Raw genomic sequence first — 23,925 nt, forward strand, 5'->3', positions numbered from 1 at the left:
TCCAAAACTTACAAAACAACAAACGACCGTGAAGCTAAATAACGTAAGTGCACAGACAAGCAACAAACGTTCAATATAGACAATTACCCACAAACACATGATGCCCATGGCTGCCTTAAATATGGCTCCCAATTAGAGACAATAAACCACAGCTGTCTCCAATTGAGAACCAATCTAGGCAGCCATCAACATACAAACACCTAGACAAGACATTACCCCATAAACCTACAAACCCCTAGACAAACCAAAACACATACTTCACCATGTCACACCCTGACCTAACTAAAATATGAATGAAAACAAAGATAACTAAGGCCAAGGTGTGACAGGCATCAGTGAGATTTGTACCTATGATCTTCTGTTTGCTATCCATGGAATTAATCCACTGCGCAACCAGGATGGAGCTAGGATGCCATATTTTTTTACACATACAAAGCTGTTAATTTTAGTCTAAAGGATACAAGCACTCATTAAGATCAGGTGTGGCCAATTATTGAGCACAGCCAACACACCTGAACACACTGAACAATATAGAGGATAGAGAGAGTTTTGTTGATGCTGAGAACGGAATGTATATGTTTTTAAATAACATTTTTAGAACGTGCTCTGAAAGTTACTAAAGTTTTCTTGTCGTTTTTATTGAACATTTTCTTAACATTCTCAGAAACATTTGAGAACATGACTTTAAATAGAACTTTGAGGAAAACTGTAGGAAACGTTATACTGAAGTTCTGAAATTCCCACAGAAGAACGTTGTTTCTTTAATGTTCTCTGAACTATTTGAGAACATTCTCAATGTCAAACCAGTTGGAGAACGTTCCTAGAACATTACCAAATGTTTTATTAAATATAACCATGTTTGAATGTTTAGGAAACATTCTGAAAAAGTAATGAAATACCAACAAAATAATGTTTTTTTGTCAAGTTCATTAAATGTGCTGAGAATGTTCCAGCCAAGCAACTATCCTGCATCATTCCCGGAAAGTTGTGGGAAAGTTGAATGCAAAATAACCATAGGGCAACCACGATCTCACCAAGCTCTAAGAAACATATGGTTCCCAGAACGTTATGTGCTAGCTGGGCTGTAATAAAACAGACATAAATGCCAGGTTGATCAAAGCTCGGGTTGATTGTTAAACATGGAAAGTAGCCTTCTGTCACACTGAAAATCCAAGATTCATCAATTCATAACAAACCTTGAAAGATTGATTCACCACAATGTCTGTGTTTTTATTGCCTGTTCCATCACTGGCTCTGCAGGGAACAATAGTGCAGGGTACCGTGGGTAGGCAGAACGGAGATTCCTGTGAGTGTGCATTGGGGAAAAATTGCACGCAGTCAAAGCCATTCATTCAAGACCTTGAGGAGCACAGCTCAGTAATTCAGCACCACAGTCTAGTGGACAGCGCACAACACACAGCGCAACGGAGAACAGCAAATGCCAGTGGATGGATTCAACCAGTAGTACAATTCTAAGACTAAAATAGATTCAAGAAAGGTCTATTTCAAAACTTTATATTCTAACTAAAGTCATCTTTCAGAGGAAAACTTCGTTGGATAAAGAGTTTCTCAACTCTTCGCTTGCGTGATGCTGATGTAGGCAAAAGTGCTATTTGGGATGACTGAATGCCCCGGGCGCCTGGAATCGGGGTCTAGATAGGCGTTAGGAGTGTTGTGGAGCTGCCGGAGAGCCCCTCCATTATTAAGAAGGATGCTGGTGGGAAATGCCTGGAGACAGAGAGGACGAGATTTTTCGAAAGGCTCTGGAACTGCTGTCAGATCTCTGTTCTAGGGGTGAAGTGCAAAATGACAACTGTGTGGATTTTATATACTATTTTCGAGATCTTGCCAGACCAAGATACTCAGATTCAGGTATGTTGTGGAATGTATTTAAATAGATTTTATTTTGCATTGTGAGATTTGAAACTTTTCAATTTCAGAAGTTAATGTAGACTACATCTTTGAAAATAGAGTGACAATTGCAACGATTTCAGTGGTTTTTAAAACGGTTTTTAAGACACTTTTCCAGTGATAAGGAGCTTTAGGAACTTGTTGCATAGGCTATATCAATTAGAACTGGATAACAGTGCGTAGTGTATTTCAATTTAAACAACCTACATGAGCTTGCCTGTGTTCATCCAGGCATCTACAGCAGCACAAATGGAAGTTTTTTGTTTTTGTTTTGACAGAGTGGAGGGGATAGGAGCCCCACCCATTCTCCATAGCCCAGAAAACATAATGCTTTGAAGATATGAGATTGCATGACAAAACCCTGCTCAATGGCTCACAACCTTCCAATGTTTTGTATTCTAAATGTTAATTTGACTGTTTATTTATGATTTATATTGCTGTATATTGACTTTGATAACAAACTACCTTTAAAGAGCAACTGCCCCTAAAAACCAACTAATCCCTTTGAAAAGGGCCTATGTGGCATCAACCTGGACTCAGGGGTAGAAGTAACATAGATACATAAATCCGGGACACACCAATTAGTATGATATGTTACGTTTCATATTGGTATGTATTAATTTGTGGATATCCATCATCCATTTCATATGATATGTTATGAATTACAAAATATGTTACAAATTTCAATTTGTACAATATGCTACGAATTACAATTCGTACAATATGTTACGAATTTGCCAAAACGTATGATATGTTACGAATTCTAATTCCTAGCTAGGTGGCTAGGTAGCTAACGTTAGCTAGGCTAGGGGTTAGGGGTTAAGGTTAGGATTAGGAGTTAGGTTAAAGGTTTAAGGTTTAAGGTTAGGGGAAGGGTTAGCTGACATGCTAAGTAGGCTAGTTACAAAGTAGGAAAAAAAGTAAGTAGTTGCAAAGTTGCTAAATAGCTAAAATGCTAAAGTTGTCCGTGATGAGATTTGAAACACCCATGCTAGACGTTTGCGTTATATGCCTACCCATCCACCCCGACCAACCACCCTACTTTCATTTTTGCCTTAAGTAACCTTCTGTCTTACAGTGCCTTCAGAAACTATTCACCCTCCTTTACTTTTTCCACATTTTGCTTTGTTTAAAATTGATTAAATGTAGATGTTTTGGTCACTGGCCTACACACTATACCCCATAATGTCAAAGTGGAATTCAGTTTTTCGAAAATGTTGGCGCATTGTTCCTATATCTGCCGTTTCCATTAAACGTCGCATTGCTTTTTTTGGCGACATTGCTTTTGTCGAGAACATTTTGGTCAATAGAAATTTGCCTAATGACAAACTCATTTTAATTAGATCAGATAGGTCTATTGTAACTGTTACCAAATAATGACATTAACATACAGTACCAGCCAAACGTTTGGACACACCTACTCATTCAAGGGTTTTTCTTTATTTTTACTATGTTCTACATTGTAGAATAATAGTGAAGACATCAAAACTATGAAATAACACATATGTAATCATGTAAATTAGTAACCAAACCAGTGTTAAACAAATCAAAAGATATTTTATATTTGAGATTCTTCATAGTAGCCACCCTTTGCCTTGATGACAGCTTTGCACACTCTTGGCATTCTCTCAACCAGCTTCATGAGGTAGTCACCTGGAATGCATTTCAATTAACAGGTGTGCCTTCTTAAAACAGCTCAAATAAGCAAAGAGAAATGACAGTCCATCATTACTTTAAGACATTAAGGTCAGTCAATCCGGAAAATTTGAAGAACTTTGAAAGTTTCTTCAAGTGCAGTCGCAAAAACCATCAAGCGCTATGATGAAACTGGATCTCATGAGGACCGCCACAGGAAAGGAAGACCCAGAGTTACCTCTGCTGCAGAGGTAAGTTCATGTCTTTGTTCATGTCTTTGTGAGACGCAGAGTAGGTGAACAGATGATTTCCGCATGTGTGGTTCCCACCGTGAAGCATGGAGGAGGAGGTGCTATTACATTTTACATTTTAGTCATTTAGCAGACGCTCTTATCCAGAGCGACTTACAGTTAGTGCATACATTATTTTTATCGAACCCACAACCCTGGCGTTGCAAACACCATGCTCTACCAACTGCATGTGTAGTTCCCACCATAAAGCATAGAGGAGGAGGTGTTATGGTGTGGGGGTGCTTTGCTGGTGACACCATCAGTGATTTATTTAGAATTCAAGGCACACTTAACCAGCATGGCTACCACAGCATTCTGCAGCGATACGCCATCCAATCTGGTTTGGGCTTAGTGGGACTATCATTTGTTTTTCAACAGGACAATGACCCAACACACCTCCAGGCTGTGTAAGTGCTATTTGACCAAGAAGGAGAGTGATGGAGTGCTGCAGCAGATGACCTGGCCTCCACAATCACCCAACCTTAACTCAATTAAGATGGTTTGGGATGAGTTGGACCGCAGAGTGAAGGAAAAGCAGCCAACAAGGGCTCAGCATATGTGGGAACTCTTTCAAGACTGTTGGAAAAGCATTCCAGGTGAAGCTGGTTGAGAGAATGCCAAGAGTGTGTGCAAAGCTGTCATCAAGGCAAAGGGTGGCTACTTTCAAGAATCTCAAATATAAAATATATTTTGATTTGTTTAACACATTTTTGGTTACTACATGATTCCATATGTGTTATTTCATAGTTTTGATGTCTTCACTATTATTCTACAATGTAGAAAATAGTAACAAATAAAGAAAAACCCTTGAATGAGTATGTGTGTCCAAACCTTTGACTGGTACAGTATATTGCTAAGAATGTGAGAGTAGGGTGATTCCTCTAGCGGGCCTCAAACAAAGGCCACCAGCACCAATGTCTCTAGGACATACAGTTGGGAAAACAAGTATTTAGTCAGCCACCAATTGTGCAAGTTCTCCCACTTAAAAAGATGAGAGAGGCCTGTAATTGTCATCATAGGTACACGTCAACTATGACAGACAAAATGAGAAAAAAAATCCAGAAAATCACATTGTAGGATTTTTAATGAATTTATTTGCAGATTATGGTGGAAAATAAGTATTTGGTCAATAACAAAAGTTTCTCAATACTTTGTTATATACCCTTTGTTGGCAATGACACAGGTCAAACGTTTTCTGTAAGTCTTCACAAGGTTTTCACACACTGTTGCTGGTATTTTGGCCCATTCCTCCATGCAGATCTGTTCTAGAGCAGTGATGTTTTGGGGCTGTCGCTGGGCAACACAGACTTTCAACTCCCTCCAAAGATTTTCTATGGGGTTGAGATCTGGAGACTGGCTAGGCCACTCCAGGACCTTGAAATGCTTCTTACGAAGCCACTCCTTCGTTGCCCGGGCGGGGTGTTTGGGATCATTGTCATGCTGAAAGACCCAGCCACGTTTCATCTTCAATGCCCTTGCTGATGGAAGGAGGTTTTCACTCAAAATCTCACGATACATGGCCCCATTCATTCTTTCCTTTACACGGAACAGTCGTCCTGGTCCCTTTGCAGAAAAACAGCCCCAAAGCATGATGTTTCCACCCCCATGCTTCACAGTAGGTATGGTGTTCTTTGGATGCAACTCAGCATTCTTTGTCCTCCAAACACGACGAGTTGAGTTTTTACCAAAAAGTTCTATTTTGGTTTCATCTGACCATATGACATTCTCCCAATCCTCTTCTGGATCATCCAAATGCACTCTAGCAAACTTCAGACGGGCCTGGACATGTACTGGCTTAAGCAGGGGGACACGTCTGGCACTGCAGGATTTGAGTCCCTGGTGGCGTAGTGTGTTACTGATGGTAGGCTTTGTTACTTTGGTCCCAGCTCTCTGCAGGTCATTCACTAGGTCCACCCGTGTGGTTCTGGGATTTTTGCTCACCGTTCTTGTGATCATTTTGACCCCACGGGGTAAGATCTTGCGTGGAGCCCCAGATCGAGGGAGATTATCAGTGGTCTTGTATGTCTTCCATTTCCTAATAATTGCTCCCACAGTTGATTTCTTCAAACCAAGCTGCTTACCTATTGCAGATTCAGTCTTCCCAGCCTGGTGCAGGTCTACAATTTAGTTTCTGGTGTCCTTTGACAGCACTTTGGTCTTGGCCATAGTGGAGTTTGGAGTGTGACTGTTTGAGGTTGTGGACAGGTGTCTTTTATACTGATAACAAGTTCAAACAGGTGCCATTAATACAGGTAACGAGTGGAGGACAGAGGAGCCTCTTAAAGAAGAAGTTACAGGTCTGTGAGAGCCAGAAATCTTGCTTGTTTGTAGGTGACCAAATACTTATTTTCCACCATAATTTGCAAATAAATTCATTAAAAATGCTACAATGTGATTTTCTGGAATTTTTTCCCTCAATTTGTCTGTCATAGTTGACGTGTACCTATGATGAAGATTACAGGCCTCTCTCATCTTTTTAAGTGGGAGAACTTGCACAATTGGTGGCTGACTAAATACTTTTTTTCCCCACTGTATGCTTATTGGGCCAGTATAGTAAGGCCCTGTCCAGAAGAAACCCTAACCCCTATATAAGTACCAAGACCGAGGTACTCGTTGTTGGAGCTAAGGACAGAGAAAGATTCTGGCTGCACATTTTAATTCACAGGTAATACAAATAAAACACCAGGTAAAAAAACAAGTGTTATTTAAGATTCTGAACTCAATTTCGAATCAGTCGTTAGGAATGTGACCAAAATAACTTTTTACCAATTGAGGAACATTGCCAAGGTGCGGCTGTTTCTCTCTCAGGCTGATACAGAGAGACTCATCCATGCTTTTATTACAAGCAGGCTTGAGTTTGACTATTGTAATGCTCTCCTGTCTGGTCTACCCAAGAAAGCCATTGGTCAACTGAAAAACAGACAGAATGCTGCAGCACGGGTACTTAGCAAGACCAGACAGAGAGCACACATTACACCAATTTTAAGGTCACTGCACTGGCAGCCTGTGAGTTTTAGAATTCATTTTAATTGGTTTTTAAATCAATCCATGATTATGCACCCCAATACATGTCAGTCATGCTTTTAAGTTATTTACCCAGTAGGTCACTCAGGTCCTCTTGCACTGGCCTTTTAACTATCCCAAAGCCTAGGACCAAGAGACATGGAGAGACAGCCTTTAGTTATTATGCCCCCAGCCTCTGGAATAGCCTGCCAGAAAAACCTGAAAAAGAGATCTTAAAACACACCTTTTTAGATGTGCTTTTCCTCTGGGTCCTTTTTAGTCGTTCAGTTTTTGTTGTTCTTTTGTTTTTTATCCTTTTATGTTTGTTGTGTAGTAATATTTCAGTTTTAATTTTAATTCCATGTCTGAAATGTGCTGTATAAATAAAGCTTTATTTGATTTGATTTGACTCCCTAAATATGTACACTGAAAAACAATTCCTGGGCTGGCGTGGTTACACATGGTCTGCGGTTGTGAGGCCGGTTGGACATACTGCCAAATTCTCTAAAATGACGTTGGATGCGGCTTATGGTCGAGAAATGAACATTCCATGCTCCCTCAAAACTTGAGATATCTGTGGCATTGTGCTGTGTGACAAAACTGCACATTTTAGAGTGGCCTTTTATTGTCCCCAGTACAAGGTGCACCTGTGTAATGATCATGCTGTTTATTCAGCTTCTTGATATGCCACACCTGTCAGGTGGATGGATTATATTGACAAAGTAGAAATGCTCACTAACAGGGATTTAAACACATTTGTAAATACAATTGAGAGAAATAAGCTTTTTGTGGGTATGGAACATTTCTGGGATCTCTTATTTCAGCTCATGAAAAATGGGACTAACACTTTACATGTTGCATTTATATTCTTGTTCAGTATAAATGAAACAACTTGATAGGTGTAAGCAAACAGGTTAACATGCCCCCTATTATCATTAAAACTGGTTAAACATGCCCCACCAACATTAGACAACTACAGTATACAGAAAACCCTTAACTTGATGAAATAAGTAAATCAAATCAATGATGTTAATAGTCAAATTAAATCAAATCAAATTGTATTTGTCACATGAGCTGAATACAACAAGTGTAGACTTTGCAGTGAAATACTTACTTACTAGCCCATTCCCAACAATGCAGTTAAAAAGTACGAAAATTTAAAAATAGATAAAAAGAAAAAGTTACACAATAAAATAACAATAACGAGGCTATATACAGGCTATATACAAGGAGTACCGGTACTGAGTCAGTGTACTGGGGTACAAGGTAGTTAGGTTGATTGATTTAAGTACTATGTACATGTAGGTTAAATCAAATCAAATCAAATTGTATTTGTCATATGCACCGAATATAACAGGTGTAGACCTTACCGTGAAATGCCCTTAACCAACAAAGCAGTTTTAAGAAAGAGTTAAGAAAATATTTACTAAATAAACTAAAGTAAAAAAAAAAATATATATATATATATATATATATATATTAACACAATAAAATAACAATAATGAGGCTATATACAGGGGGTACCGGTACCGAGTCAATGTGCGGGGGTACAGGTTAGTCAAGGTAATTTGTACATGTAGGTAGGCGTAAAGTGACTATGCATCGATAATAAACAGCGAGTAGCAGGCTTTGGGATAGAAGCTGTTAAGGAGCCTTTTGGACCTAGACTTGGCACTACGGTACCGCTTGCAATGCAGTAGCAGAGAGAACAGTCTATGACTTGGGTGACTGGAGTCTTTGACAATTTTTTGGGCCTTCCTGTGACACCGCCTAGTATATAGGACCTGGATGGCAGGAAGCTTGACCCAGTGATGTACTGGGCCGTACGCACTACCCTCTGTAGCGCCTTACGGTCGGATGCCGAGCAGTTGCCGTACCAGGCAGTGATGCAACGGTCAGGATGCTCTCGATGGTGCAGCTGTGGAACTTTCTGAGGATCTGGGGACCCATGCCAAATATTTTCAGTCTCCTTAGGGGGAATAGGTTTTGTCATGCCCTCTTCAAGACTTTCTTGATATGCTTGGAACATGTTAGTTTGTTGGTAATCTGAACAACAAGGATGTTGAAGCTCTCAACCTGCTCCACTTCAGCCCCGTCGATGAGAATGGGGGCGTGCTCGGTCCTCTTCTTTTTCCTGTAGTCCACAATCATCTCCTTTGTCTTGATCACGTTGAGGGAGAGGTTGTTGTCCTGGCACCACACGGCCAGGTCTCTGACCTCCTCCCTATAGGCTGTCTCGTCGTTGTCGGTGATCAGGCCTACCACTGTTGTGTCATCAGCAAACTTAATGATGGTGTTGGAGTTGTGCCTGGCCATGCAGTCATGAGTGAACAGGGAGTACAGGAGGGGACTGAGCACGCACCCCTGAGGGGCCCCCATGTTGAGGATCAGCGTGGCGGATGTGTTGTTCCCTACCCTTACCACCTGGGGGCGGCCCGTAAGGAAGTCCAGGATCCAGTTGCAGAGGGAGGTGATTAGTCCCAGGGTCCTTAGCTTAGTGATGAGCTTTGAGGGCACTATGGTGCTGAACGCTAAGCTGTAGTCAATGAATAGCATTCTCACATAGGTGTTCCTTTTGTCAAGGTGTGAAAAGGCAGTGTGGAGCGCAATAGAGATTGCATCATCTGTGGATCTGTTGGGGCGGTATGCAAATTGGAGTGGGCTATGGTTTCTGGGATATTAGTGTTGATGTGAGCCATGACCAGCCTTTCAAAGCACTTCATGGCTACAGACGTGAGTACTACGGGTCGGTAGTCATTTAGGCAGGTTACCTAAGTGTTCTTGGGCACAGGCACTATGGTGGTCTGCTTGAAACATGTTGGTATTACAGACTCTAACAGGGAGAGGTTGAAAATGTCAGCAAAGACACTTGCTAGTTGGTCAGCGCATGCTCAGAGTACACGTCCTGGTAATCCTTCTGGCCCTGCGGCCTTGTGAATGTTGACCTGTTTAAAGGTCTTACTCACATCGGCTACGGAGAGCGTGATCACACAGTCGTCCGGAACAGCTGATGCTCTCATGCATATTTCAGTGTTACTTGCCTCGAAGCGAGCATAGAAGTAATTTAGCTCATCTGGTAGGCTCGTGTCACTGGGCAGCTCGCGGCTGTGCTTCCCTTTGTAGTCTGTAATAGTTGGCAAGCCCTGCCACATCCGATTCGATCTTAGTCCTGTATTGACACTTTGCCTGTTTGATGGTTCGTCGGAGGGCATAGCGTGATTTCTTATAAGCTTCCGGGTTAGAGTCCCGCTCCTTGAAAGTGGCAGCTCTACCTTTTAGCTCAGTGCGGATGTTGCCTGTAATCCATGGCTTCTGGTTGGGGGTACATACAGTCACTGTGGGGACGACGTCATCAATGCACTTATTGATGAAGCCAGTGACTGATGTGGTGTACTCCTCAATGCCATCGGAAGAATCCCGGAACATATTCCAGTCTGTGCTACAAAACGGTCCTGTAGCTTAGCATCTGCTTCATCTGACCACTTTTTTATTGACCGAGTCACTGGTGCTTCCTGCTTTAGTTTTTGCTTGTAAGCAGGAATCAGGAGGATAGTGTCGTGTATTGGGATTATGCTTTTGTTAAATGTTGTTAAGTGGAACTGAAAGAATGTTGATTTTAGTATCAAGAGGGAATGTTTTAGTGTAACGCCACATACAACAGACAGGAAGTGTGTTGTAGACAGGGGAGACTGGTGATTGGCCAGAACAGGGAGCCACCCATCTTTTTGCATTGTTTATAAGTAGGGGCTAAACGAAGGAGAAGGCAGAGCGGCCATTCTGAGGCGTCGCTCTCCGGGTGGGCATGTCACCTGTCACTTATGCTGAAGCTTGTGATATGAATAAACCTTATGATCCAAGTTCAGTATGAGCGGACTCCTTTGTTCATCAGCAATAATTGCCACCATTCACCCGATACGACAATAGAATTATGGTCAGATTTGCCAAATGGAGGGCAAGAGAGAGCTTTGTACGCGACTCTGTGTGGAGTAAAGGTGGTCTAGAGTTTTTTTCCCTCTTGTTACACATTTAACATGCTGGTAGAAATTAGGTAAAATGGATTTACGTTTCCCTGCATTAAAGTCCCCAGCCACTAGGAGCGCCGCCTCTGGATGAGCTTTTTCCTGTTTGCTTATGGCCGTATATATAATTCATTGAATGTGTGCGCGCGTGGATGTGTGTGGGCGTGCCAATGTTGGGTGGTTGCTGGGTGGTTGAATAATACAATATTGATAATTAAAGTAATTAAGCCAATGCTAATTAAACTTGTCCGAGTGTTGCTTTGAGAAATTCTGCTTCCAAACTCATATAGTGTCTTTGATATTTTATCTTGAAATTATTTTTGCTTTTTAGAACAGCCACATTGAGATATACCAAAGATTGTCAAAATAACAGATAACTAGATGAGTGAATCCTCAAAAACTGTCACCACTAAAATGAAGTGCCACAATGTCTGGGCATGCCATCTATCTCTGTGGCTTAGTGCAGAAGACCCAGCTGGTTTGCAGTGCAGTATGTGGGCCAGCCCAATGAGCCTGTGGATCCCACATCTTCTCATGGGTAAAGCCCAACCAAGATGGATTGGTGGGAGGAATAACTCAAGGCTCCATTTCCCTCCACTGGTCTAGATAATCACAGGGATGTACGGTCGCAAGGACACATGGCCCAGGTACAGACAATGTAGACAGTAGATCTGATGGGACGCTATGGCAGTGGCAGGCCACTCTGACAAGGGCTTATTCACTAAAATCCCTCTCTGTGTCTGTCTGGCCTGATTCACAATGACTGGGGAGTGGAGAGGAGACATGGAGACAGAGTGAGCTCATTCAGATGAGATGCTCTTTCTGAGAAACAGAACATATTCCGGTGGAACACACCAGGCTATCCCAGACACCAGACACTTCCCTTTTACTGTCTGTGAGAGGACATTTGAGATGAGAGCACTTACTGATGAGTTAATGTTGACTGAACAGAACATTGCTACCTATCTGATGAGTTTCTCTTCCTTTGCTAATGGATACAATTGTCATGTCTGTCATACTAATATGAATGTTTGTGCAATATCAATTTGAGCAGCACATTGGGAGAGATTGAAAGAAAGGTTGATAGCATATTATAATATATTGCTATTAATACAAAATATATCTTCCTACAGTTCCCTGCTAACTTGTTTCTCTCCCTGGTTCTGTCTATCCAGATGTGTCGGTGAGCCTGCTGTCTCTGGTGGTGACCACCTGTGGCCTAGCCCTTTTTGGTGTCTCACTTTTCGTCTTGTGGAAGCTGTGCTGGGTGCCATGGCGCGATCGTGGCCTCCCCGACGGCCTGAAGGATGGCCAGGGAGACCAGCAGCCAGTCCTGATGGAGGTGGATGGGGCGGAGAATGAGTACAGTGAGGACTGTGTCAAGGAGCCCTCAGGCCTGTTAGTCCCAGAGGCAATCATGAAGATCAGCCACACATCCCCAGACATCCCCCTGGAGGCCCAGGCCAAGGCCAAGGAGAACCATGTCCGCCACATCACCCGCGTGCAGCGCCAGATCACTGAGCCCACCTCCTCTGTCCGGTCAGTCCCACAACACAGAAAAAATAACAAGTCAATTCAACTAACCATGTTGCATTGTGTCTATAGCTAATGATAACTGGTTTCTCTACCCTCTGTAGGCACAACTCCATCCGCCGCCAGATGAACCTGTCCAACCCAGACTTCAACATGGGCCAGTTCCAGAGACAGGAGTCCCTGGCCACTCTGGGCCGGATCAAACCCGAGCTCTACAAGCAACACTCTGTGGACACGGACGACGGCAGGAGGGATGACAGCTGCGGCCGGATACATTTCATCCTCAAGTTCGACTGTGACCTGGAGCAGCTCATCATCAAGATCCACAAGGCCCAGGATCTACCGGCCAAGGATTTCTCAGGGACCTCTGACCCTTACGTCAAGATCTACCTGCTCCCCGACCGCAAGACCAAGCACCAGACCAAGGTGCACCGCAAGACCCTCAACCCCGTGTTCGATGAGGTCTTCCTGTTCCCCGTGGCCTACACTGAGCTGCCCACACGCAAACTGCACTTCAGCGTCTACGACTTTGACCGCTTCTCCCGTCACGACATCATTGGCCAGGTGGTGGTGGATAACTTCCTGGACCTTGCAGACTTCCCCAGAGAGACTAAACTCTGTAGGGACATTCAATACGTCACCTCGGTGAGCTAACCTCTATATTTGTCTCACTACAGTATCGTAATATCTGCTTGAGTACATGGACACGCAATAATAAATGCACCATTGTGACTTCAAATGAGGTAGTGAATAAGGGGACATTATCTGAGAGAGTTTAGTTGGAAGTCACTTCAGTTCTGGTCCCTGATCATTCAACTATGTCAGTTTAGGAGTGGAACTGGAGAGGGTTAAACACTTAGAATCATATCTGAACCAGCTCCGCCCTCCCCTCAGGGCTATCAAAAACTGTCCAAACAATAATAAATGTGTAAAGACCATGTAACAACAAGGCAGGGAGGAAAATACCAAAGTGTAAGTATGTCTGTCCCCGCAGAACCACCCACGCTGGTTTAAAAAAAGAACACTAAAATAAAAATATACTTAGATGGGATGAATAATACATGATCACATCAGGAAACACATGGGGTAGTGACCTAAATCTGAGTTGGCAGTAAAGAGGCTGCTTTGACATGAGGACACAAAGCTGGAGCTCTCTATATTATCCACATTTTCTACATTATCCAAATTTTCTACATTATCCACATGGATCACATGAATCACTGTGGAGAGGTGTGACATACTGAAGGTTTCACCTGTCCGATTGAATCTCACTGGACTCTCACTGATGTCAGAAAGGCTCTGAAGTCTCAATTGGTCAATGTGCGGTCTCAATATGAGTCAGTCTTATTGGAGTCTCACTGTAGAAATAAGGACTATGGTGTCATTGAACGATTGTAGGTTGTCTGCAGTCTCAATGGAGAACTGTAGTCTCAGTGATGTCTCAATGATATATCTACAGTGAGGGAAAAAAGTATTTGATCCCCTGCTGATTTTGTACGTTTGCCCACTGACAAAGACATGATCAGTCTATTATTTTAATGGTAGGTTTATTTGAACAGTGAGAGACAGAATAACAACAACAAAATCCAGAAAAACGCATGTCAAAAATGTAATAAATTTATTTGCATTTTAATGAGGGAAATAAGTATTTGACCCCCTTTCAATCAGAAAGATTTCTGGCTCCCAGGTGTCTTTTATACAGGTAACGAGCTGAGATTAGGAGCGCACACTTAAAGGGAGTGCTCCTAATCTCAGTTTGTTACCTGTATAAAATATACCTGTCCACAGAAGCAATCAATCAATCAGATTCCAAACTCTCCACCATGGCCAAGACCAAAGAGCTCTCCAAGGATGTCAGGGACAAGATTGTAGACCTACACAAGGCTGGAATGGGCTACAAGACCATCGCCAAGCAGCTTGGTGAGAAGGTGACAACAGTTGGTGTGATTATTCACAAATGGAAGAAACACAAAATAACTGTCAATCTCCCTCGGCCTGGGGCTCCATGCAAGATCTCACCTCGTGGAGTTGCAATGATCATGAGAACGGTGAGGAATCAGCCCAGAACTATACAGGAGGATCTTGTCAATGATCTCAAGGCAGCTGGGACCATAGTCACCAAGAAAACAATTGGTAACACACTACGCCGTGAAGGACTGAAATCCTGCAGCGCCCGCAAGGTCCCCCTGCTCAAGAAAACACATATACAGGCCCGTCTGAAGTTTGCCAATGAACATCTGAATGATTCAGAGGAGAACTGGGTGAAAGTGTTGTGGTCAGATGAGACCAAAATCGAGCTCTTTGGCATCAACTCAACTCGCCGTGTTTGGAGGAGGAGGAATGCTGCCTATGACCCCAAGAACACCATCCCCACCGTCAAACATGGAGGTGGAAACATTATGCTTTGGGGGTGTTTTTCTGCTAAGGGGACAGGACAACTTCACCGCATCAAAGGGACGATGGACCATGTACCGTCAAATCTTGGGTGAGAACCTCCTTCCCTCAGCCAGGGCATTGAAAATGGGTTGTGGATGGGTATTCCAGCATGACAATGACCCAAAACACACGGCCAATGCAACAAAGGAGTGGCTCTGAAGGTTTGAGTTGCCAAACGTCAGACTCGAAACCTTAATGACTTGGAGAAGATCTGCAAAGAGGAGTGGGACAAAATCCCTCCTGAGATGTGTGCAAACCTGGTGGCCAACTACAAGAAACGTCTGACCACTGTGATTGCCAACAAGGGTTTTGCCACCAAGTATTAAGTCATGTTTTGCAGAGGGGTCAAATACTCATTTCCCTCATTAAAATGCAAATCAATTTATAACATTCTTGACATGCATTTTTCTGGATTTTGTTGTTGTTATTCTGTCTCTCACTGTTCAAATAAACCTACCATTAAAATAATAGACTGATCATTTATTTGTCAGTGGGCAAACGTACAAAATCAGCAGGGGATCAAATACTTTTTCCCTCACTGTATATACTGTCTCCCTTGAGGGCCATGTTCTTTTTTTACAAGTGTTCATTTTCACTTCCCATGGACATGGGAAGCCAGGAGAAGTGATTTACCACCCGTGTAGGGTTTGAGTTAATCAAAAGTGTTTGATTAGGCTTAGACAATGAATAAGTCTACTTTGTGTCATGAGATCTACTCTGGGCAAGTTGCACATTAAATAGATCTATATTTAGTACCCATAGAGCAAAAAAAGCTGTGCAGCTTCACGTTTCTGGACTATTTGTTAAGGATTGCTAAATGGTATAATGTGAGAGAAGGGGTTTAGAACTGGCCGCAATGTAAGATTGAAAACCATCAATCCATTAACAGCTAGTAACTGCAAAATAGACTCAAATACCTAAAGAGCAGATCTTTTCACAGCTTCATTCAGGAGGCCAGATTTATAATGTCGACTCTCAGAGGCTGTCAAACTCTCAGTCCTAGATTTACCTGTGTGACATGGGTGAGCTAACTGGGGAGTTACAAAGTCTCAGGGGATGCAACCCGGAGCATCTAGGAAGTACAAGCAAACACACGCAAATGCACACTCACAAAAACACGCACACACACAGCCACTCTCCAGCCCAGAACTGGGCCAGCCCTCCTGGGACCCAGAGCATGGGACATCATGCAGCATGGGCTAAGTTGGGTTTCAAACATCCCATATGTAACATACAAACTGTAAAATGGCATCAAATCTGATATTAAAGTGCTACATCTCCATAAATGAACTCTAGGACCACATGAAGAGTAACGGGGTCAAGAAAATGTAACCCACCACTTGCTTCTTCGATAACATCAATTACAAGTAATGTAGCATGTTTATGACATGTTTTTAACATACCTCTACAATACCTGACACCTTCCAGGGACAGAGAGCTATACAAATACCCATACAAGTGGCCAGCTCTAAATATTTTTCCTGATCTCTACAAGCCTCCACAAGCAGGTCTCAAATCCATCTTCATGAGGGTTGAATTAAACTGTTATACAACAGATCAGAATCACTAGCGGTTTTGGCCAGCAGCATACCACCCTGCATCCCACTGCTGGCTTGCCACTGAAGCTAAGCAGGGTTGGTCCTGGTTGGTCTCTGGAAGGGAGACCAAATCCTGCTGGAAGTGGTGTTGGAAGGCCAGTAGGAATCATTCTTTCCTCTGATCTAAAAAAAAAAGATCCCAATGCCCCAGGGCAGTGATTGGGGACAGTAGCCTGTGCCGTTTTTTCGGATAGGAAGTTAAACGGGTGTCCTGGCTCTCTGTGGTCACTAAAGATCCCATGACACTTATTGTAAGAGTAGGGGTGTTAACCCCGGTGTCCTGGCTAAATTCCCAATCTGGCCCTCATACCATCATGGCCACCTAGTCATCCTCATCTTCCAATTGGCTCATTCCTCTCCCCTATAACTTACCTGGTAAAATAAGGGTCAAATAAAATATCCTGTCAGGGAGATAAAGGACCTGTATGGATGGATGACCTGTTACTGTGGTATACTTTCTTTAATTAGACACAGCTTAACTAATCTATTCTAGAACTCAATAGAAGACCAATAGCCTCTTCAGGTTCACATTAATTGTCAGGCTGTTATAACAAAGATTTCAAAGAGCACTGTAATCCCTGCAACGCCAGTCAATAGTATTGATGTTAGCCAACTTGGGCGACAGGTAGCTTAGCGGTTAAGAACATTGGGCCAGTAACTGAAAGGTTGCTGGTTAAAATCCCTGAGCTGACTAGGTGAAAAATCTGTCAATGTGCCCTTGAGCAAGGTACTTAACCCTAATTCCTCCTGTAAGTTGCTCTGGATAAGAGCTTCTACTAAAATGTAAACGTAAAAAAAATTATTTGGACTTTGATTAATGGGATGAGTGTGTGGCTTGATCCAATTCAGCAGGTTTACTACCTGGCTCCTCAATAACCACCACCGCAGTATAATGAGCACATCACATGTCCTTACGCATGTCCACATGTCCTTATGTCTTATTGACCTGCATGGTGGAAACAGACATGGGCTGAATATAAAACTCGTGGAATGACTGATGAAGAAAGGAAGAAAGATAAAATGGGTTTACAACAATATGCCTTAAATATAGGCCAACTGCTGAGAGAGGAGCTGTCAAGTTTTGGTTCAAATGTCCACCTAGTCCATTGACTCTTGAGAATATTTTATTTACAAGATGTCAACCGAATCATTCCAAAGTCCATTATTGCTAACCAGTTAAACATGAGTACTACATTTATGAGTGATTGAAATGTGTTAGCTTACCCTGATTCTGTTCATTTAGCAGCCCAGTGAAACACATCTAAAGTGCTGAATCATGTCGTTCCACAGTGGGTCACAACTGCTGACTTACTGTCTGCTGATGTAATAGGATGACATGGCAAGACATGGTCTTACACGCGCCGGCTATTGCAAAGCCGTTTTCACCTCCCTCTCTATTGCCCTCCCACTTTGTCTCCCTCTGTTTCTCTTTACAAAGATGGTAGTAACACACCCTGTATGTTAAGAGGCCCTTACAAGAGAGAGAGAGAGATCCTAGGGGGGAAGGTGCAAGATGGATAATTACACAAGATAGACTGTCAGTATTCTCTCTCAGCCATATTGGGGGCCTTCAGAGCTCCAGTTTAATTTAATTGAAAGAGCACAAGTGACCATCATTCCACCACTGACTTGATTTAAGTGCTTCAATGAGTGGAGGAGACTGTTATCCTATAGTCTGCAGATGGAAGTGGGTAATTTGATTATTCAGCCTGAGAGGGATGGGCTGCATGGTACCACCTCTAATCTTTTCGCTCGTATGTGTGGAGGCTGAGCCTGTGTGTGTGTGTGTGTGTGTGTAGTAGAGGCTGAAAGTGTACTTGTGTGTGTGTATGCGTGTGTGTGTATGCGTGATTTCTACCACTTTACGATGGATACCTCCTGCCGCGCCTTCTGAGTGACCAGGTCAGTGTAGCAAAGTGCGGACTGATGATGCTGTAGGTTAGAGGTCACTGTGGTGCCTTGCCCTATGTTGACAGCCTTGATAAATCAACTCCTTTGTTTGATTACATTTATAGTGATTTTGGACACAGGCCATAGAGCAATGATAAAGCCCAATCTTGTTTTGGATACAGTAGATCACATTAGATCTGTCATTTCAATCATCCACATAGAGAACTTATTGATGCTTGAATGGATGTGCCAATTCTACATTTTCCACTATTACACTCCCAATCAATGTCCCAATCAATGTCGTTGTCTAAAAAACTAATAGCCAACAACAACCGCCAAAGTCATTCCTTGTAGGACATTAAATTAATTATAATGCACAAAGAATAACAGAACAAGTAGCACATATTATTAGTTCAAGTCCTTAGCAACCATGTCCACTGATTTCTGTTGGATATGATGTGAGGTGTTTTACAGAGACGCTTTGAAACGGAACATCAAAGTAATTAGCTAACTATCTGAATTGAGCCATTTATAGTAACAAGCATTTTTAATATACAGAACATTAGAACAATGTAGCACATCAGACAGCATGTGTTGTTATTCTTAAACTTTGATATTAATTTTGGAGTCTATTTGGGCTCTATTCATACAGAAATACATTTTCCAATTCAGGTTCATGGTCATTGTGAGTGAGCAGTGAGCACAAATGTAGCTGTGATTGCATTTCAATATGTGGTAAAATTCATTAACTTCATCATTGAACATATCCCCCTAGTAAAACCCATCCCATAGAGAACACAGTCACTGTGGGGCCCACAACCCAGGATATGAACACGTCATAAGCCATGGCAAAAAAAAATAGAATTACAGGAGGGGTGGGGGACAACTGCGGTACACCACTGCTATATGGGGAACTAAACCCTGTTGCCACTGTTGACAATGTGCTTGTCAGAGACATGACAGCCAGGCAGAAAGGTCTGATAGCCCTGGCAAAAGAGTTCCAGCAGGGTGTGAGCTAGCTAGCTTCTCGGGAAGGCTGTGTCTGTGTGAGACTGGGACTGACCACTGACCAGGCAGGTGACCAAGCCAGACCTGATAATGAGCGGTTCTCTGTGGAGAGCTGGACTGACCTTTCCTGCTGATGCAGAATAATGGGGCTTCCCACTGATTCCAGGGGCCTGCCAATGGGAACTTTCACACAGGAAGAATGATCTGTTATAACAGGCCCGTACAGCTCAGGGCTGAGGAGCACACACACACACACACACACACACACACACACACGCGCACACACACACACACAAAGACTAATTCAGATGTCAGGCTAGTGTCAGCCAAGCCTGGAGATGCTGCTTATTTAACTATGTTGGGTGTCTCCAGCTCCTACCTCAAGCAGAGAGAAACCTGTAGGGGTAACAGGGTTGTCAGGGTTACATTACAACGTGAGGTACATGCCTCAACTGGAGGTGAGACTTGTGGCCTCCATATTCCCTGCCGGTAACTAACCTTGTGAGTGATGCTGTGGTCTAACGAACACATCACTCTCTCACAGACACGCTATTTTCAGAGGTGATAATTGGAGCGCTGCTCTTCCTGTTCACTGACACACGCAGGGCCGTAGCCAGCAAAAACAAACGAAAATTACCCCAGCCATTATCACATTGGTTGCTGTAGCTTCATTCACCTCAGTCAATCTACAAACACATAGCCTATTAGCTATACAATTAGCCGCTACACATTTACTCACATAAACTCAGCACCGGGATGAAAAACTATAATTTAATACGTACAGAGGGATCTGTTAGCAGAACATATATTTTATGAACAAAAGGTAAACAAATCCATTGGTTTTACAGAACTGTTATTGTTTTTGTTGCACTTTTACAGCTAATTTCCTCAAATTCTACACATTCTGACATGGGGTAGGGAGAAATGTTTGCAGTTTTAAAATCTAATTTTCTGAAATTCTACACATTTTGCCATGACTTATTCCATGTTAATATGATATCTGAGTGAGAGTAACTAATAAAATCAATGGGAGCCCCCTGGAGGTCAGGGCCCCTGGGCACGTGCTCTGCGTGCCCGGTCGGTAATTCAGCAAGTTTAGATAGCTGGCTAGACTAAGTAGACTGACTGACATGGTTTAATTGAGTGATTGTCAGTGAGTGACATATAACAAGAGGAAAACTGCTGATGCACAACCAAGCTTCGAAATTGCACCTTGTGTATTCTATTATTCTAACTCTCAACAATAATTTGAGACCCCGACTGCTCACACAGTTCACTGTGAACCAGCGGAATCTCTAAACAGCGAAGCCAGAGCTATATGGTGACATCATGAGACATTCAGTTACAAAACATTTCACTGAAGTTTTCATTGCTTTGTAGGACAATGTGGACTTGGGGGATCTCATGTTCTCCCTGTGTTACCTACCAACGGCTGGAAGGCTGACCATCACAATGATCAAGGCTAGGAACCTTAAAGCCATGGACATCACTGGAGCCTCAGGTAGGGGGTCCTTAATGTGGGGACTGGGGTACAAATGTCATGTGGATTCTGCTTAGTCAACACTGGATGGATAAATGATATGACAGAGTAGTATATCAAATGGAATAGTCATTTCTGTTTCCCAGTCTTTTAATAATATGGCCCAATGAGCAGAAGCCATGACAAAACATATCAATGAGGAGGCCATGTGTGCATCCCAAATGGCACTCTATTCCCTATTTAGTGCACTACTTTTGACCAGCGGCCTATGTGGATGCATCCCATGTGTTACTCCGTGGGTTTACCCTTTCCGCCACTGTGTCCCAACTCTCTCTAGATCCCTATGTGAAGGTGTCTTTAATGTGTGAGGGACGGAGATTGAAGAAGAGGAAAACATCCACAAAGAGAAACACTCTGAATCCAGTCTACAACGAAGCCATAGTATTTGATGTCCCTCCTGAGAACATTGATCAGATCAATCTCCTAATAGCAGTGATGGACTACGATCGGTGAATACATTTTATTTTGCGAAGCTTTTATGAACTGAACTTTCTATCATTATGACAGCAGTTTATGTTTTTTATTCTGCAAATAGCCTACAAGTTTGTGGTGACTATGATGCACTGAAAAGGACTCAGAAACCACGCTTTTGGGTAGACAGTATCTTTGCTGTATACAAACACATAGCTGAGACTCCCTAAGTGTAACATGTTTTAGTTGATAATTGGCCTGGAAAGCAGCTGGCATTCTGTTAGCCCAACTCAAGAGAGGAGGAAACAACATTACAAAACTAAAATGCTGACGAACAAGCACAGAGTACAGAGTACACACTATATTCCTCCTGATGCTGTTCAGAGTAAATATTTGAGGAGTTAAATGTAATCTGCCGAACATCACTATAATTATTACACCAAAGAACATGATGTTGGACAGAAAATGCACTAGGATACGTGCAACTACAGGCCTTTTAAATCTGTAAGACAAGCTAACTACCTATTTAAGTGAAAACGTGTAGAGGTGCACAAATCAACGTGGTTTTAAATCAAAAACATGAATGGGAGGGCATATATGGCAACAAAAGGTTTTAAAGTGACCGTATATGTGTGCCCCCCTCTTACAGTGTAGGTCACAACGAAGTCATTGGAGTGTGTAGGGTGGGCAATGAGGCGGAGAGCCTGGGCCGAGACCACTGGAACGAGATGCTGTCGTACCCCCGCAAGCCCATCGCCCACTGGCACACCCTGGTAGAGGTGTGTGTGTGTGTGTGTATGTGTGTGTGTATGTGTGCCAATCCATCCATCCATTCATCCATCCGTCTGTCCGTCCCTCCGTCTTTCTATGTGAGTCAACACGTAAAGTGATGAAAGAAGAAAGCCTATCAAAGCTTTATCCTTGACATCATGACCACACATCTCAAGTGTAAGTAGACAGCAAGGTGTAGGTAAACAACAAACGGTAGAGCTCTCCTTCTCTAGCTTGTATAGGGACAATAAAACACAAGCATGATTGCATAAAACAAATGTATACTTGTCTTGTTTTTGTGCCATCATCAGAACAATCCATTCTTGTAGTGGGAGAGGAGGAGAGAAGGCGGCTTCATTGCTATTTAAAAACACTACTCCTCCACCCTCATTAATGGAGACCAGAAATAGATGTATTCATATTCATCTGAGAGGTTAAAAGCAGAAATTGGAACAGTAATGTTGCCTACACAGTGATATAACTGAAGTGCTTGTCACTGGCTATCATTGTAGCTTCATAGTCAGAAGCCCTGGGGTGTATGCACTAGGAACCAAACAGAGCCAACCAAAGGCAAACAGAAGCAAATGGAATGATATGGGGAGGGACCTTCCTGAATTTGTCCAATATAAACTTTTTTGGAGTAAACGGTTTCCGTTGCAAAATGTTTTGAAACTGTTTGCCACGGTCTTTGTCTAATGAATACAACCCTGTTCCTCCTATTAAGCTGAAGAAGACATAGCAGAGGGCTCAAGCTCGGGATAATGTCTTATTTGTGTTACTTCAAGAATGGAAAGATGCTCTTTGAGCACACACACACACACACTAGGACAAATATAAGCACCCACCTAATTATTATTATTATTACGGCCACACACACACACTTGACTTTTCATTATTTTCGCTTGCTTTTCATGCATTGGTGTTTTGAAATCTTAGTGCAAGACTCGCTGACCCCCAAGGCTACAGACAGTTCTCATCAATAATTCACATCTCAGGCCACTTGAGCCAAGGTTGTGCTCCCTCTACACACAGAGCCGCTAAACCAGCCATTTAAACTGTGCTTACATCTCTCTCTCGCTCTCTCTCTTCCCCTGGGCTGCTTTTTTAGGCTGTTAAATGCCAGCTAGGAGGAAAATAAAAAAGGGCAAAAATGAATTTTTTTTGCTATTTGCTACACTAACTGATTTTGTGTTTCTCTGAAAGAAGGACAATTTATTTAGAGTACGTTTTTTACTAAACGGAGGAGGAATTTCGGAGACACGGCGCGGTGACAATTGATTTTCGGACAGAGGCACGACAGAACCCACAGGGGGTCTACACACACACCGAGGCCATTTGTTTTGTAAAAGGAATTAAAACTTCAGAGTGCATGATGTGACTTCAGTCTCACAGTCTCTATTTGCCAAAATTAGATTTCACCTCCGACTCGTTCCCTCTTTGTGCAATTCAACTGTCAAATTGTATTCCCATACCTCATATAACCGGGCTATGTTCATCTCTCTAACTGTGTTTTCTCTCTGTGTGTTCTCTAGTGGGTGGGTCAGGGGACTGTAGGTGGAAGCCAGGGCGGTTCCACCAACTCTCTGAAGACTCCTCCCTCACCATGAGGAGAACACAGGGTGGTGAAGGAGAGGAACAGCAGAGAGCCCCAGCATCAAGAGAGGAGGAGAGAGACGTATGCTAGTAATGGTAGATGTTACACTTGGTTTCTCCGACATAGATTAAGCTTAATAATAATAATAATAATAATATGCCATTTAGCAGACGCTTTTATCCAAAGCGACTTACAGTCATGCGTGCATACATTTTTTTTGTGTATGGGTGGTCCCGGGGATCGAACCCACTACCTTGGCGTTACAAGCGCCGTGCTCTACCAGCTG

At 42.7% G+C, this 23,925-nt stretch overlaps 1 protein-coding gene across 2 annotated transcripts; it reads left to right on the forward strand.

Moving 5' to 3' along the window:
• Positions 1 to 1,679: 1,679 nt before the first annotated feature.
• LOC311136810 (synaptotagmin-9-like) lies at positions 1,680 to 23,652 on the forward strand (the record flags this gene model as incomplete). Of its 2 annotated transcripts, none has more annotated exons than XM_084171092.1 (7): positions 1,680 to 1,872; positions 12,034 to 12,397; positions 12,496 to 13,036; positions 20,704 to 20,824; positions 21,141 to 21,312; positions 21,924 to 22,053; positions 23,578 to 23,652. In XM_084171092.1, the coding sequence occupies 7 exons, from the start codon at positions 1,725 to 1,727 to the stop codon at positions 23,650 to 23,652; spliced, it is 1,551 nt and encodes a 516-aa protein (XP_084027218.1). The 2 variants fall into 2 exon arrangements, with proteins under 2 accessions (XP_084027218.1, XP_084027217.1); XM_084171091.1 differs by having other exon boundaries at positions 1,725 to 1,872; positions 21,924 to 22,059; positions 23,590 to 23,652.
• Positions 23,653 to 23,925: the final 273 nt, after the last annotated feature.

This window comes from Coregonus lavaretus, assembly GCF_964263955.1.
Source record: "Coregonus lavaretus genome assembly, chromosome: 11".
Lineage (NCBI taxonomy): Eukaryota > Metazoa > Chordata > Actinopteri > Salmoniformes > Salmonidae > Coregonus > Coregonus lavaretus.